General features: G+C 59.1%; 1 protein-coding gene across 10 annotated transcripts; it reads left to right on the top strand.

The window, feature by feature from the left end:
* Nucleotides 1–505: 505 nt before the first annotated feature.
* Nucleotides 506–14,152, top strand: PLK5 (polo like kinase 5 (inactive)). 10 transcript variants are annotated; one of them, XM_045379890.3, is made up of 16 exons: nt 506–675; nt 1,695–1,808; nt 1,945–2,061; nt 2,855–2,984; nt 3,137–3,224; nt 3,333–3,428; nt 4,607–4,805; nt 4,958–5,084; nt 5,297–5,373; nt 5,801–5,885; nt 6,135–6,212; nt 9,770–9,926; nt 11,103–11,141; nt 11,536–11,665; nt 11,728–11,854; nt 13,759–14,152. In XM_045379890.3, the coding sequence occupies exons 1-15, from the start codon at nt 568–570 to the stop codon at nt 11,812–11,814; spliced, it is 1,632 nt and encodes a 543-aa protein (XP_045235825.2). In that variant the 5' UTR covers nt 506–567; the 3' UTR covers nt 11,815–11,854; nt 13,759–14,152. The 10 variants fall into 10 exon arrangements, with proteins under 10 accessions (XP_045235825.2, XP_045235823.2, XP_073881346.1 ...); XM_045379888.3 differs by having other exon boundaries at nt 11,744–11,854; XM_074025245.1 differs by lacking the exon at nt 11,103–11,141.
* Nucleotides 14,153–14,462: the final 310 nt, after the last annotated feature.

Genomic DNA, 14,462 nt, shown 5'->3' on the forward strand with positions numbered 1-14,462 from the left:
ACAGATGCTGGGCTTCTCTGCCGCTCCGAATTCTGCTGTGGCTCCCCAGTGCCCAAGGCCATCAAGCCCCGCGTTTTCATGTGGGCCCCAGGGACCCGCCAGCAGGGAGGACCCGAAATGGCACACATTCGGAACGACGAGGCTCATACCTCAAGTGCACTTTTGGGGGAGAGGCCCCCAGAAGCCCCCAAACCCCCACGCGCGAGAGAACCTCAGTTTACCGCTCGGTAAAGGGGCCGCAACAGCGGTTCCCAGCCAGCCCGGGGGTGCAGGGTCGGAGGAGCTCGCGGGCTGAACGTGGTTCCTAGCGCCCGGTTGGCGCACGGGGTTCGGGCGCGCTCTAGTCCCTGGAACTTCCCCAGCCGCGGCATCCCCGCCGCCCACGCGCCCCCCACTCCTGGGCCGGGCACCTCCAGCCCCTCCCCCGGCCGGCCCAGCGCCCGGGCTCCGCCCCCTCCCCGCCCCTGCGGCCAATAAGACGCGCCCCGGCGGCTCCTGCGCCCCCAGAGCGGCCGCGGAGCGGTCCCGGAGCGGTGATCCCGGCCCTGCTGCGCCAGAGCCCGCGCGATGGAGCCCCGGCCGCGGCGGCGGCGCAGGAGCCGCCCCCTGGTCGCCGCATTCCTGCGAGACCCGGGCTCGGGCCGCGTGTACAGGCGCGGGAAGCTGATCGGCAAGGTGGGGGCCCCGCGCCCCGAGTCCGCGAGGGGGCCGGGCCAGGCTAGGCTGGGGTCCCCGGGGGCGCGGGCTATCCGGCGAGGTCTGCGCGGCGCGTCCCTGCGAGCGCGGGGTCTGGCGCGGGCGCGTGTCCGCAGCCGCGGGGCCTCCAGTGCGGGGTTTCGCGTGGCGGGAACCGTGTTGGGCGCGCTGCGCGGTGTGTCCGTGGGTTGCGTGTCCGGGATGTGGGCGTGCGGCTCGGCCTCGGGATGCGACGCTGTGTTGCCTCTGGGTGTGTGTGCGAGCCTGGCGAGGGTCCGAGTGTGCCATGTCTGTGCCCACTGCTTCCAAGTGCCTGGGTGCTGTGCGGTGTTCGTGTGTGTGTCGGGGTGTTGTGTTGCTTGTTCACCTGTTGTGTTTGTGCGTCATGCCTTTGTGTGTCTAGTCATTGTGTGTCTGGGTGTTGTGTGTTCATGTGGTGTGCTTGTGTTTGTGTGTTCATATGTGGTGTGTCTGGGAGTTGTGTATTCATGTGTTGTGTTTGTGTATCTGTGTCTTTGTCCATGTGTTGTATTGTGTGTCCGGGTGTTGTGTGTCCGTGTGTTTGTGTATTCCTGTGCTGTGTCTGGGTGTTGGTTGTGTGTCCACACATGGTGACTGTATGTCCAGACATTGTATATTCATGTGTTTGCGTGTTGCTGCGTTGTGTGTCTGGGTGTGGTGTTGTGTGTCCATGCATGGTGACTCTGTGTCTGGGCATTGTGTGTTCGTGTGTCGTATTCAGGCGTGGTGTTGTGCGTCCGGTGCTGTCTTGTGGTCCGCGCCTGTATGCACCAGGCGTGGATGTGCCTGTGTCTGTGCGTTCTTGTGTGTCCAGGTGGGAGGGTGGGTGCTGTGTATTGTTTTCTCCCCGGTGTGTGTGTGTGTGTGTGAAGAGACTTGGCCACACCTGTGTCCCTGGCTGCCCTGTGCCTCTGTACATGCTGCCGGCTTGCACACCTGTGCGCACCTGCCCGCTGATCCGCTGGCCCTCCCCTCAGGGCGCCTTCAGCCGCTGCTACAAGCTGACGGACATGTCCACCAGCGCTGTGTTTGCCCTCAAGGTGGTGCCGCGCGGCGGGGCCGGGGCTGGGTGCCTTCGCACACAGGGAAAGGTGCGTGTCCCGTCGGTCCCTAGGGCCCGCAGCCCGCAGCATTTCCCTTAGAAGGCCCTGCCCTTTCGTCCCAGCCCTGGGTGGACATGAGATTGCACACGAGGCAGGCAGGTACATGTCGGGGCCGTGCCTGCAGGTGGAGCGTGAGATTGCCCTGCACAGCCGCCTGCGACACCGCAACATCGTGGCCTTCCACGGACACTTTGCTGACCGCGACCACGTGTACATGGTGCTGGAGTACTGCAGCCGCCAGGTGCCCGGGGGGTGGGGAGAGGGCAGCATTCGTGTCGGCTGTGCCCGTCTGTGTCCACCCCGTGTCCATCTGCACCTCGCTGCTGACCCCGAACGATCCTGTGTGCCCTCTGCTGTCCAGTCGCCAGCGCTTCCTATGCCTACATGGGGCCATTTGTGTCCATCCTTTACTCACCTGGGCACACCTAGGCTCTCTTGATCCACCTGCCACACCTGGACCCAGCTTATACTCCTGTGACCGCCTGGGCCCATCAGAATACATTTGCTTCTTCTTGGTCCCCTTGGACTCACCCATACCCACCTGTACACACCAGCATGCCCCTATGCCTACCTGGGGTCGCCCACGCCCCTCCTGCACCCAGCTGTGCCCACCGTGGCCTAGTTGAATTTAGTCATGCCATCATACACCCCTGAACTCACTGTGCCCATTAAGTACACCTGAGCTCACCTGGGTCCACCTGTGCCAGAATATGCCCCCTCTGCGCTCACTGCCGATCACCTGGTCCTTCCTTCTCAAGCTGACGGGCATGTCCACCAGCGCCGTGTTCACCCTCAAGGTGGTGCCAGGTGCAGGACTGGGGCTGAGTGGCTGTGCCTGTGGGGAAAGGTGCGTGCCCCCTTCAGTGGCCACGTGGGCCCATCTGAACCCGTAGGCTCCTATTGGGGTTGGTCATCTGTGCTCACCTGTGCTCATCCCAGAGTCAGCCATACCACCTCGGCCAGGTTGAGCTTACCTTTGCCTTCTAATGTGGGGCCGCTGGGTGCCGGGACTGCTGCCTGCTGGTCACCTGCAGTCTTTGGCCCACGTGCTGAGGGCGCGGCAGACCCTGACGGAGCCGGAGGTGCGCTACTACCTGCGGGGCCTGGTCAGCGGCCTGCACTACCTGCACCAGCGGCACATCGTGCACCGAGACCTGAAGCTCAGTGAGTGCCGGGAAGGGGAACTGTGGGCGGGGGCTGTGGGCGGATGCGTCAGGAGTGCCGGGAAGGGGGAACTGTGGGCGGGGGCTGTGGGCGGAGGCGTCGGGAGGTGGGTGCAGATCTGCCCCCGTGCACCATGCCCCTCCCACTGCCAGGTAACTTCTTCCTTAACAAGAACATGGAGGTGAAGATTGGAGACCTGGGGCTGGCGGCCAAGGTGGGGCCAGGGGGCCGCTGCCACGGGTGAGAGCCAGGGGGGCTCTGAACAGTCTGTCCGGGTGGGCACGGCTGGCCCTGAAGTCTGGCACGGGGATGCCAGCCTTCCTCAGCCCCCCATGACACCCCTCCTAGAGTGCTCTGTGGGACCCCGAACTTCCTGGCCCCCGAGGTTGTCTCCAGAAACGGGCACTCCTGCCAGTCAGACATCTGGGCTCTGGGCTGCATCATGTGAGTGGGGTCCTGGGGCGGGCGGGCAGGGCCTCCAGGGGGGCAGGTGCAGCAAGGGGGAGCCTGCACGGAACAGGTGGGCACCGGTGTGCAGGGTGGGGCGCATGGAACAGGCACCTGTCGCCACCAAGTGTGCAGTATGAACAGTATGTGTGTGGGGATGCGTGTGCACAGACACGTGGACAGGTATGGGCAGGTGGCAGCAGCACAGGCAGGTCAGGGTGTATGTGTACAGGGATGCAGCATGTGTGGGGACAGGGCAGGTGTGAGCGGGCATAGGATAGCGTTGGAAGGTGGAGGCCGGGCGTGGTGATTCACGCCTGTAATCCTAGAGCTTTGGGAGGCCAAGGCAGGAGGATCGCTTGAGCCCAGGAGTTCAAGACCAGCCTGGCCAAGTTGGCAAAACCCTGTCTCTACAAAAATTACCAAAATTAGCCAGGAGTGGTGGTGTGCAGCCATTCAGGAGGCTGAGATGGGAGGATCGCTTGAGCTCAGGAGGTGGAGACTGCAGAGGGCTGTGATCGCACCACGGCAATCCAGCCTGGACAACAGAAGGAGACCCTGTCTAAAAAAAAAAAAAATAGGAGAATTGAAAAAGTGTATGCAGGTGAGTTCAGGGCGAGCCACGTGCAGGCAGGGGACGGACAGACACCAGTGTCAACCAAGCAGAGTGCACGGGAATGCACAGGGTGCCAGGTGCAGGCGGGGGACGGACAGATGCTGGTGTCAACCAAGCAGAGTGCATGGGAATGCACAGGGTGCCAGGTGCAGGCGGGGGACGGACAGACACCAGTGTCAACCAAGCAGAGTGCATGGGAATGCACAGGGTGCCAGGTGCAGGCGGGGGGTGGACAGATGCTGGTGTCAACCAAGCAGAGTGCATGGGAATGCACAGGGTGCCAGGTGCAGGCGGGGGACGGACAGACACCAGTGTCAACCAAGCAGAGTGCATGGGAATGCACAGGGTGCCAGGTGCAGGCGGGGGGTGGACAGATGCTGGTGTCAACCAAGCAGAGTGCATGGGAATGCACAGGGTGCCAGGTGCAGGCGGATGTTGGGAGGTGAGTAAGCCGACAGGGGTTGCAAAGGCGGGCTGTGTAGGCAGGTCCAGTCAAGTGTGCAGGGGCAGCTGTGAGTGGTGCCTGGACGCCCAGGTTCTTGCCCCCGACCTGGCCCAGGTACACGGTGCTGACCGGCGCCCCGCCCTTCATGGCCTCACCCCTGTCGGAGATGTACCAAAACATCCGTGAGGGCCACTACCCCGAACCCGCTCATCTGTCTGCCAATGCACGCCGCCTCATCGCACGCCTCCTGGCACCCAACCCGGCCGAGCGGCCCAGCCTGGACCACCTGCTGCACGATGACTTCTTCACGCAGGTGGGCGGCGGTCCCCGGCGTGGGGTCCCCGGCAGGTGATGAGCCACAGCCTGCCCTGCTCAGCCGAGGCCAGGCCCCCTGCCCCAGGTAACCCAGGTGCTCAGGAGCTGGGCGACCTAAGCTGGGGATGACCCCAAATCTCCCATCTGAAGGGTTTCACTCCGGACCGGCTGCCGGCCCACTCCTGCCACAGTCCCCCCATATTTGCCGTACCCCCACTTCTGGGCAAGATCTTCCGGAAGGTGGGCCAGCTGCTGCTCACCCAGTGCCGGCCACCCTGTAAGTACCACCCCTGCCCACACGTGCTCAACACCTGCCTCTGCCTGCTATCTACGCAATACCTGCTCCCACCTCCCACCTGCCCACACCTGCCCCCACCTGCCACCTGCTCCGCTCTGTCTCCACATCAGGGGTGGGTGTGGGTAGCAGGTGCCCCCCGCCCCGCTTGGGGCCCAGGCTGTGCCCCCTCCAAGGTCTTGTGCCTCCCTCAGGCCCCTTCACACCTAAAGAGGCCTCGGGTCCAGGAAAAGATGGGCCAGACCCTGACTCCATGGAGTGGGGCGGTGAGGTGAGACGTCGGGGTGGGGGACATGGGGAGGGACAGGTGGAGGGCATGCCTGACCCCTGCTAAAACCCCCTCCTCCATGCCAGCTTCTCTGAACCCCTTCTGGGGTCTCCAAGCCCGGCCCCCTCTCCCTGGTCCCATCCTGATGCTTCAAAGCTGGGATCCATTTGCGTCCAAATGTGCCCACCTGGGGTTTCCCAAGGGCCAGGCTCCAGGCCACGGGAAGGGTCCCATCCATGGCTTCAGTCCATTGCATTTATTGAGCGCCGCGTGTATGCCTCTGAGACACTCCGAGGCTGCCTCCCAAGGGGAAAGCAGTACCTCTGCGTGCAGAGCTTGGCGGGCACAGGCAGGGGCCAGAGCCCGCCACCCACCTCACGCCTCTCCCAGGGGCTGGGGCCACCCCTCACCCCTGCTGCTCCCACCTCAGAGCTCCCTGTCTGCGAAAGAGTTTCCCTGCCTGGAAGCCCCCATCCACCTGCTCGCACATGGGACGCTGCAGAGTGACCTGGCCGGTGAGCAGATCCCCGTCCCAGCCCGGGGCTGCAGGTGGGGAGGTACACGTAAAGGGGGGACCAAGGCCGTGGCTTACCAGGGTCACAGCTGCCGTCCCGGCCTCACCTTTCCCGCCTGTCAAATGGGAATGCCGCCTCTGGGGTGAGGATGAGGTGTTCCTGGATGGAGCCGTGGGGAGCGGGGCCGGTTGGAGGAGCCCGGTGGTGGGAACCCGGGCCTGTCTGCGGCACGTAGACCTGTCCTCCCAGGGCCCGAGGGGAGCCGGCGGCCGGAGGTGGAGGCAGCCCTCAGACACCTGCAGCTGTGCCTGGACGTGGGCCTCCCGGGTAGGAGCCAGCCCAACCCCCAGATCACCCGTTCTCTTAGTAGCCAAGTAAAATTGCCTTCATTCCCATCCTGGGCCCTCCTGGGTGTTTCTGGGGGTGAGGAGTAGGGGTGAGGGCCCCAGGACACGGTGACATCAGGGGAGTGGGTTAGCCCTCCTGTATGCAGAGCCTGGCACAGAGGGCTCTGAGGCAACCTTACCTTTCAGGGTCTCTCTTTTGTTTTTTTTTTGAGACGGAGTCTCACTCTGTCGCCCAGGCTGGAGTGCGGTGGCTGGATCTTGGCTCACTGCAAGCTCCGCCTCCCGGGTTCACGCCATTCTCCTGCCTCAGCCTCCCAAGTAGCTGGGACTACAGGCGCCCGCCACCTCGCCCGGCTAGTTTTATATATATATATATATATATATATATTTTTTTTTTTTTTTTTTGAGACGGAGTCTCGCTCTGTCGCCCAGGCTGGAGTGCAGTGGCCGGATCTCAGCTCACTGCAAGCTCCGCCTCCTGGGTTTACGTCATTCTCCTGCCTCAGCCTCCCGAGTAGCTGGGACTACAGGCGCCCACCACCTCGCCCGGCTAGTTTTTTGTATTTTTTAGTAGAGACGGGGTTTCACCGTGTTAGCCAGGATGGTCTCGATCTCCTGACCTCGTGATCCGCCCATCTCGGCCTCCCAAAGTGCTGGGATTACAGGCTTGAGCCACCGCGCCCGGCCTTTTTTATATTTTTTTAGTAGAGACGGGGTTTCACTGTGTTAGCCAGGATGGTCTCGATCTCCTGACCTCGTGATCTGCCCGCCTCGGCCTCCTAAAGTGCTGGGATTACAGGCTTGAGCCACCGCGCCTGGCCCCAGGGTCTCTTAAATTCATGATCCGGTCTTGTTAGAGACCCAGTGATGAGGAAATGTGACATGGGACATTGGCCACAGAGCCCGGTGCCCACAGGCCACACTCCAAAGGGGGACCCCTCTTATCCGCAGTGTCCCAGAACCCAAACCCTCTTCCTCTCCCTCAGCCTCCACTGACCCACACGTCCTGCCCCACTTAGAGAGGGAGCCCCAAACCCCACACCAGGTCTCCAGCCCAGAAGAAGCCTCTTCTTTTCTTTTCTTTTTTCTTTTTTTTAAGAGACGGAGTCTCACTCTGTTGCCCAGGCTGGAGTGCAAAGTGCAATGGTGCTATCTTGGCTCACCGCAACCTCTGCCTCCTGGGTTCAAAGCGATTCTCCTGCCTCAGCCTCTCGAGTAGCTGGGATTACTGGTGTGTGCCACCACGCCTGCTAATTTTTGTATTTTTAGTAGAGACAGGGTTTCACCATGTTGGCCAGGTTGGTCTTGAACTCCTGACCTCAGATGATCCGCCCGCCTCAGGCTCCCAAAGTGCTGGGATTACAGGCATCATCAGCCATCATGCCTGGCCGCCTTTTTATTTTGTTTTGTTTTGTTTTTTTGAGATGGAATCTAGCTCTGTTACCCAGGCTGGAGTGCTGTGGCACGATCTTGGCTCACTGCAAGCTCCACCTCCCGGGTTCATGCTATTCTCCTGCCTCAGCTTCCCGAGTAGCTGGGACTGCAGGCGCCTGCCACCATGCCCAGCTAATTTTTTATTTTATTTTATTTTTTAGAGATGGGGTTTCACTGTGTTAGCCAGGATGGTCTCGATCTCCTGACCTCGTGATCCACCCGCCTTGACCTCCCAAAGTGCTGGGACTACAGGTGTGAGCCACCGCTCCTGGCCTTTTTTTTTTTTTTTTTCCAACACAGTCTCACTCTGTCTTGCCCAGGCTGGAGTGCAATGGCACGATCTCGGTTCACTGCAACCTCCGCCTCCTGGGTTCAAGCTATTCTCCTGCCTCAGCCTCTGGCATGTACCACCACACGCAGCTAATTTTTGTATTTTCAGTAAAGACAGGGTTTCACCATGTCGGCCAGTCTGGTCTCGAACTCTCGACCTCAGGTGATCCACCCACCTCGGCCTCCCAAAGTGCTGGGATTACAGGGGTGAGCCACAGCGCCTGGCCTAAAATAAAAAACTTCTTGAGTAAAATAAAACTTTTGGCTGGATGTGGTGGTTCACACCACCCTAATCCCGGCACGTTGGGAGGCTGAGGCCGGCAAACTGCTTGAGTCCAGGAGTTTGAGACCAGCCGGGGCAACATAGCAAGATCACATCTCTACAAAAAAAAGAGCCAGGCATGGTGGCGCATGCGTGTTGTCCCAGATGCTCAGGAGGCTGAGGAAGGAGGATCACTTGAACTCGGAGGTGGAGGCTGCAGTGAGCTGAGATCATGCCACTGCACTTCAGTCTGGGCGACAGAGCGAGACCCTGTCTGAAAAGCCAACAGACAGACAATCAAAAACCCAGAAACGGGGCCGGGTGCGGCGGCTCACGCCTGGAATCCCAGCACTTCGGGAGGCCAAGGCGGGGGGGGTCACCTGAGGTTGGGAGTTCGAGACCAGCCTGGCCAACATGGCAAAACCCTGTCTCTACTAAAAATACAAAAATTAGCCGGGTGTGGCTGCAGGCGCCTATAATCCCAGCTACTCAGGAGGCTGAGGCAGAAGAATTGCTTGAACCCTGGGAGGCGGAGGTTGCAGTGAGCTGAGATCACGCCATTGCACTCCAGCCTGGGGGACAGAGCAAGACTCTGTTTCAAAAAACAAAACAGCTGGACGCGGTGGCTCATGCCTGTAATCCTAGCACTTTGGGAGGCCGAGACGGGCGGATCCCAAGGTCAGGAGATCGAGACCACAGTGAAACCCCGTCTCTACTAAAAATACAAAAAACTAGCCAGGCGCGGTGGCAGGCGCCTGTAGTCCCAGCTACTCGGGAGGCTGAGGCAGGAGAATGGCGTAAACCCGGGAGGCGGAGCTTGCAGTGAGCCGAGATCGCGCCACTGCACTCCAGCCTGGGCGACAGAGCGAGACTCCGTCTCAAAAAAAAAAAAAAACCAACAAAACAAAACAAAAAACCAGGCCAGGCATGGTAGCTCACACCTGTAATCCTAGCACTTTGGGAGGCCAAGGCGGGTGGATCACTTGAGGTCAGGAGATCGAAACCATCCTGGCTAACATGGAGAAACCCCATGTCTACTAATAATACGAAACTTAACTGGGCGCAGTGGTGGGTGCCTGTAATCCCAGCTACTTGGGAGGCTGAGGCAGGAGAATCGCTTGAACCCGGCAGGCAGAGGTTGCAGTGAGCTGAGATCACACCTTTACACTCCAGCCTGGCAACAGAGCAAGACTCCGTCTCAAAAAAACAAAACAAAACAAACACACACACACACAGAAATGTGTAGTATTTTCAGAGCATCGCAAGCGTTTGAGAATTGCTCATTCCCAGGGGTGCCCACAGTCTCCCTCTGCAAGCCAGGAATTCGTTACGGTTCCATGGCTTCTGTTGATGTCTGGTCTCCTAGAATCCACCACTGAAGCCCCCAAGCCTCTGTCCGGTCCCCGCGGTGGAAAGGGTCTCACCCATGGTTTCGGTCCGTCGCATTTATTGAGCGCCTACTATATGCCTGACCCCGACCCTTGGCTCAGCATACGTTTGTTTGCGCCCAGCCACACAGGACCCCCTGGGAGAGCAGCGGCCCATCCTCTGGGCCCCCAAATGGGTGGATCATTCCAGCAAATATGGCTTTGGCTACCAGCTCTCGGACGGGGGCAGTGGTGTCCTGCTTCGGGACGGCACCCACATGGCCCTGCGTCCCCCCGGAGGGTAAGTTGTGGCCTCCTGTGCCCTGGGGGACCAGGCGCTCCCCCTGCCTTTTTTCATTCATCTCTCAAGTATTTATTAAGCACCTGCTGTGCACACCTACAGGTGCTCCCTGCCTGGTCGGGGAGAACAACGCTAAACAAATGAATGACCAAGTGCTTTTCTGTAGGAAATGAACCCAGTGAAGAGGCAGATTAGGAAGGGAGGTGAATCCCAGTGGTGTGGGGGGGTGGAAGGGGAAGGGGTCTCTGAGAAAGTGACGTGAATGGCAAGCAGCAGCCCTGTGCTTTGGGAGGCCAAGGCAGCAGGATCGCTTGAGTCCAGGAGTTTGAGATCAGCCTGGACAACCTATCAAGACCCCATCTCTACAAAAATTTTAAAAATTAGCTGGGCTTGTGGTGCATGCCTATGATCCTGGCACTGTGGGAGGCTGAGGTGGGAGAATTGCTTGAACCCAGGAGTCTGAGATCAGCCTGGGCCACATAGGAAGACCTATCCTATCTCTACAAAAATTTTTTTTTTCCTGAGACGGAGTCTTGCTCTGTCACCCAGGCTGGAGTGCAGTGGCATTATCTAGGCTCACTGCAAGCTCCACCTCCCGGGTTCATGCCATTGTCCTGCCTCAGCCTCCTGAGTAGCTGGGACTACAGGTGACTGCCACCACGCCCGGCTAATTTTTTTCTTTTTTTTTTTTTTGAGACGGAAGTTCACTCTTGTTGCCCAGGCTAGAATGCAATGGCGCGATCTTGGCTCACCACAACCTCCGCCTCCTGGGTTCAAGCGATTCTCCTGCCTCAGCCTCGTGAATAGCTGGGATTACAGGCGTGCACCACCATGCCTGGCTAATTTTGTATTTTTAGTAGAGACGGGGTTTCTCCATGTTGGCCAGGCTGGTCTCGAACTCCTGACTTCAGGTGATCTGCCTGCCTCGGCCACCTCGGCCTCCCAAAGTGCTGGGATTACAGGTGTGAGCCACCGTGCCTGGCTTTTTTTTTTTTTTTTTTTTTTTTTAATTAGCCAACTGCAGGGCTATATGTCACTAGTTCCAGCTACTTGGATGGCTGAGGTGGGAGGATCACTTGGTCCCAGGAGGTTAGGGCTCCAGTGAGTTATGATTGGACCACTGCCCTCCAGCCTGGAGGACAGAACGAGACCCTGTCTCTCTTTTTTTTTTTTTAGACGGCGTTTTGCTCTTGTCGCCCAGGCTGGAGTGCAATGGTACAATCTTGGCTCACCACAACCTCCGCCTCCCGGGTTCAAGCAATGCCCCTGCCTCAGCCTCGCGAGTAGCTGGGATTACAGGCACCCGCCACCACGCCCGGCTAGTTCTGTATTTGTAGTAGAGACGGGGTTTCTCCATGTTGGTCAGGCTGGTCTCGAACTCCTGACCTCAGGTGATCTGCCCGCTTCAGCCTCCCATAGTGCTGGGATTCCAGGCATAGCCACCACGCCCGGCCTACTGGGACCTTATTAGCATGCACCGGGCATACGGATAAGGTGTGGCCAGGGCAGAGCTGCTCCTTAAAGCCACCATTCCAGGGGGTGTAGCTGGATGGAAAGGTGTCCACTGGCCTGGGCTGCCCAGGACAGACGCCCTGTGTCCTGGCCCCAGCCAAGTGTGCTACATGCCCGACCGCGGGAAGCTGGAAACCTTCACCCTGAGGGATGTACCCGGCCCGCTGTGCGCCAAGCTGGCTGTGCTGCAGCTCTTTGCCAGCTGCCTGAAGCGGCAGCTGCGGGAGGTGAGAGCTGGGGTGCTGGGAGGGCGAGGGGCGGGGACACCCCCTGCTCCCCATGACCTCAGCCAAGTCTGTCCACAGGAGGGGACCCTCTCCACACCTGTGCCACCTGCTGGACCTGGCCTCTGCCTCCTGCGCTTCCTGGCCTCTGAGCAAGGCTTGCTGCTGCTGTTCAGCAATGGGACGGTGCAGGTGAGCCCGGGGCTCACACTCAGGGGCCACTGGGGCTCAGCAGGGTGGGGTCTGGCCTGCCTGGGCTGTTAGGGAACAAGCTTTGGGGGAGCCCTAGGAAGCATTTCCCTCCCAAAAAAGAAAGAAAAAAAAAAAGTATTGGCTCCTAAGTACAGAAGCCACAGCATGGAAAACGTGTGACGTTTTTGGGCCAGGCACTGTGGCTCACGCCTGTAATCCCAACGCTTGGGAGGCTGAGGTGGGAGGATCCTTTGAACCTGGGAGATCGAGGCTGCAGTGAGCTATAATTGCACCATTGCACTCCATCCTGGGCAACAGAGCAAGACCCTGTCTCTAAAAAATAAAAATAAAGGCCGGGCGCGGTGGCTCAAGCCTGTAATCCCAGCACTTTGGGAGGCCGAGACGGGCGGATCACGAGGTCAGGAGATCGAGACCATCCTAACACGGTGAAACCCCGTCTCTACTAAAAAGTACAAAAAACTAGCCAGGCGAGGTGGCAGGCGCCTGTAGTCCCAGCTACTCGGGAGGCTGAGGCAGGAGAATGGCGTAAACCCGGGAGGCGGAGCTTGCAGTGAGCTGAGATCCGGCCACTGCACTCCAGCCTGCGCCACAGAGCGAGACTCCGTCTCAAAAAAATAAATAAATAAATAAAAATAAAAATAAAAAACAAGTGACCCTTCTTGGAGGTGGTTTTTTTTTGTTGTTGTTGTTGTTGTTGAGATGGAGTGTCACTCTGTCACCCAGGCTGGAGTGCAGTGGCCGGATCTCAGCTCACTGCAAGCTCCGCCTTCCGGGTTTACGCCATTCTCCTGCCTCAGCCTCCTGAGTAGCTGGGACTATAGGCGCCCGCCACCTCGCCCGGCTAGTTTTTTGTATTTTTTTTTACTAGAGACGGGGTTTCACTGCGTTAGCCAGGATGGTCTCGATCTCCTGACCTCGTGATCCGCCTGTCTCGGCCTCCCAAAGTGCTGGGATTACAGGCTTGAGCCACCACGCCTGGCCTGGAGGTGGCTGTATACCCAAGGTCATGGGATTAAGAGTCAGGGGTCTTGGCTGGGTGCCACACGCCTGTAATCCCAGCACTTTGGGAGGCCAAGGCAGGCAGATCACAAGGTCAGGAGTTCGAGACCAGCCTGACCAACATGGTGAAACCCCATCTCTACTAAGAATACAAAACTTAGCCAGGCATGGTGGCGCCTGTAATCCCAGCTACTCAGGAGGCTGAGGCAGGAGAATCGCTTGAACCCGGGAGGCGGGGGTTGCAGTGAGCTGAGATCGCACCACTGCACTGCAGCCTGGGCAACAGAGCAAAAATCCGTCTCCAAAAAAAAAAAAAAAAAAAAAAAAAAAAGCCGGGCGCGGTGGCTCACGCCTGTAATCCCAGCACTTTGGAGGCCCAGGCGGGCGGATCACGAGGTCAGGAGATCGAGACCATCCTGGCTAACACGGTGAAACCCCATGTCTACTAAAAATACAAAAAATTAGCCAGGCATGGTGGCGGGCACCTGTAGTCCCAGCTACTCAGGAGGCTGAGGCAGGAGAATGGCGTGAACCCGGGAGGCGAAGCCTGCAGTGAGCTGAGATCGCGCCACTGCACTCCAGCCTGGGCGACAGAGCAATACTCCGTCTCAAAAAAAAAAAAAAAGGAAAAAAAAAACACAAAACGTCAGGGGTCTTGCTGGAAGACTGTGGGCAGGGGAGCCCTCATCTGAGCCTCAGTTTCCGCAGGTGTATAGTGGAGCACTTGGCCTCCCGACCCCAAGTTCCTGTGGCTGGGGCAGGCACTAGGGGCCAGACTGGGGGCTCTGGGTCCAGTGTCCACTTGTCCTTCTCCTGGAGTGCCAGGGCTGGCGGCAGGTGCAGGGGAACCCTTCTCCCCTTGACTGGTATCTTACCCTTTGCAGATGAGTTTCAGTGGAGTCCCAGCCCAACTGGTGCTGAGTGGCGAGGGTGAGGGTTTGCAGCTCACCCTCTGGGAGCAGGGTCCCCCCGGCACCTCCTACTCCCTGGACATCCTGCGGAGCCATGGCTGCGCCCCCGCCACCCGGCAGCACCTTCACCACGCCTTCCGCATGCTGCAGAGTATCTAACGCCCCTGAGGGTCAAAGTGGACCCCCGCATGATAGTGCCAGGAACCCAGGCTCCATTTCCATTCCTGTGGCTCCCCACAGAGGGGCTGTCCTGGGGGAGAGTTTGGGGGCACATGGGAGGTGGGTTCTTGTCTTGTGGCATGACTGGTCAAGCCAGACTTTGCTGGGATCTCTTCCTTCTTCATTAAAGATGATTTGAAATGCTGTAGGCCATGGTCTGCCTCTCTTTGGGGGAAAGCGTTTGGAGGAGCTTTGGCAAAGGAACGTTGACCCCACGTGACGTTGCCTCCACCCTGTTGCCCTTAGTGGCAGAGGTGGGCTACGTTTTCACCACTGCAGACATTAGCACCAGAGGGCCAGTCTAGTGGCTCATGCCTGGAATCCCAGCACTTTGGGAGGCCAAGGCAGGAGGATCGCTTGGGCCTGGGAGTTTGAGACCATCCTGGGCAACATGGCAAGACCCCATCTCTACAAAAAATTAGCTGGGCATGGGCCAGGGGCGGTGGCTCAAGCCTGTA

The sequence above is a fragment of the Macaca fascicularis genome, chromosome 19 (genome assembly GCF_037993035.2).
Source record: "Macaca fascicularis isolate 582-1 chromosome 19, T2T-MFA8v1.1".
Classification (NCBI taxonomy): Eukaryota; Metazoa; Chordata; class Mammalia; order Primates; family Cercopithecidae; genus Macaca; species Macaca fascicularis.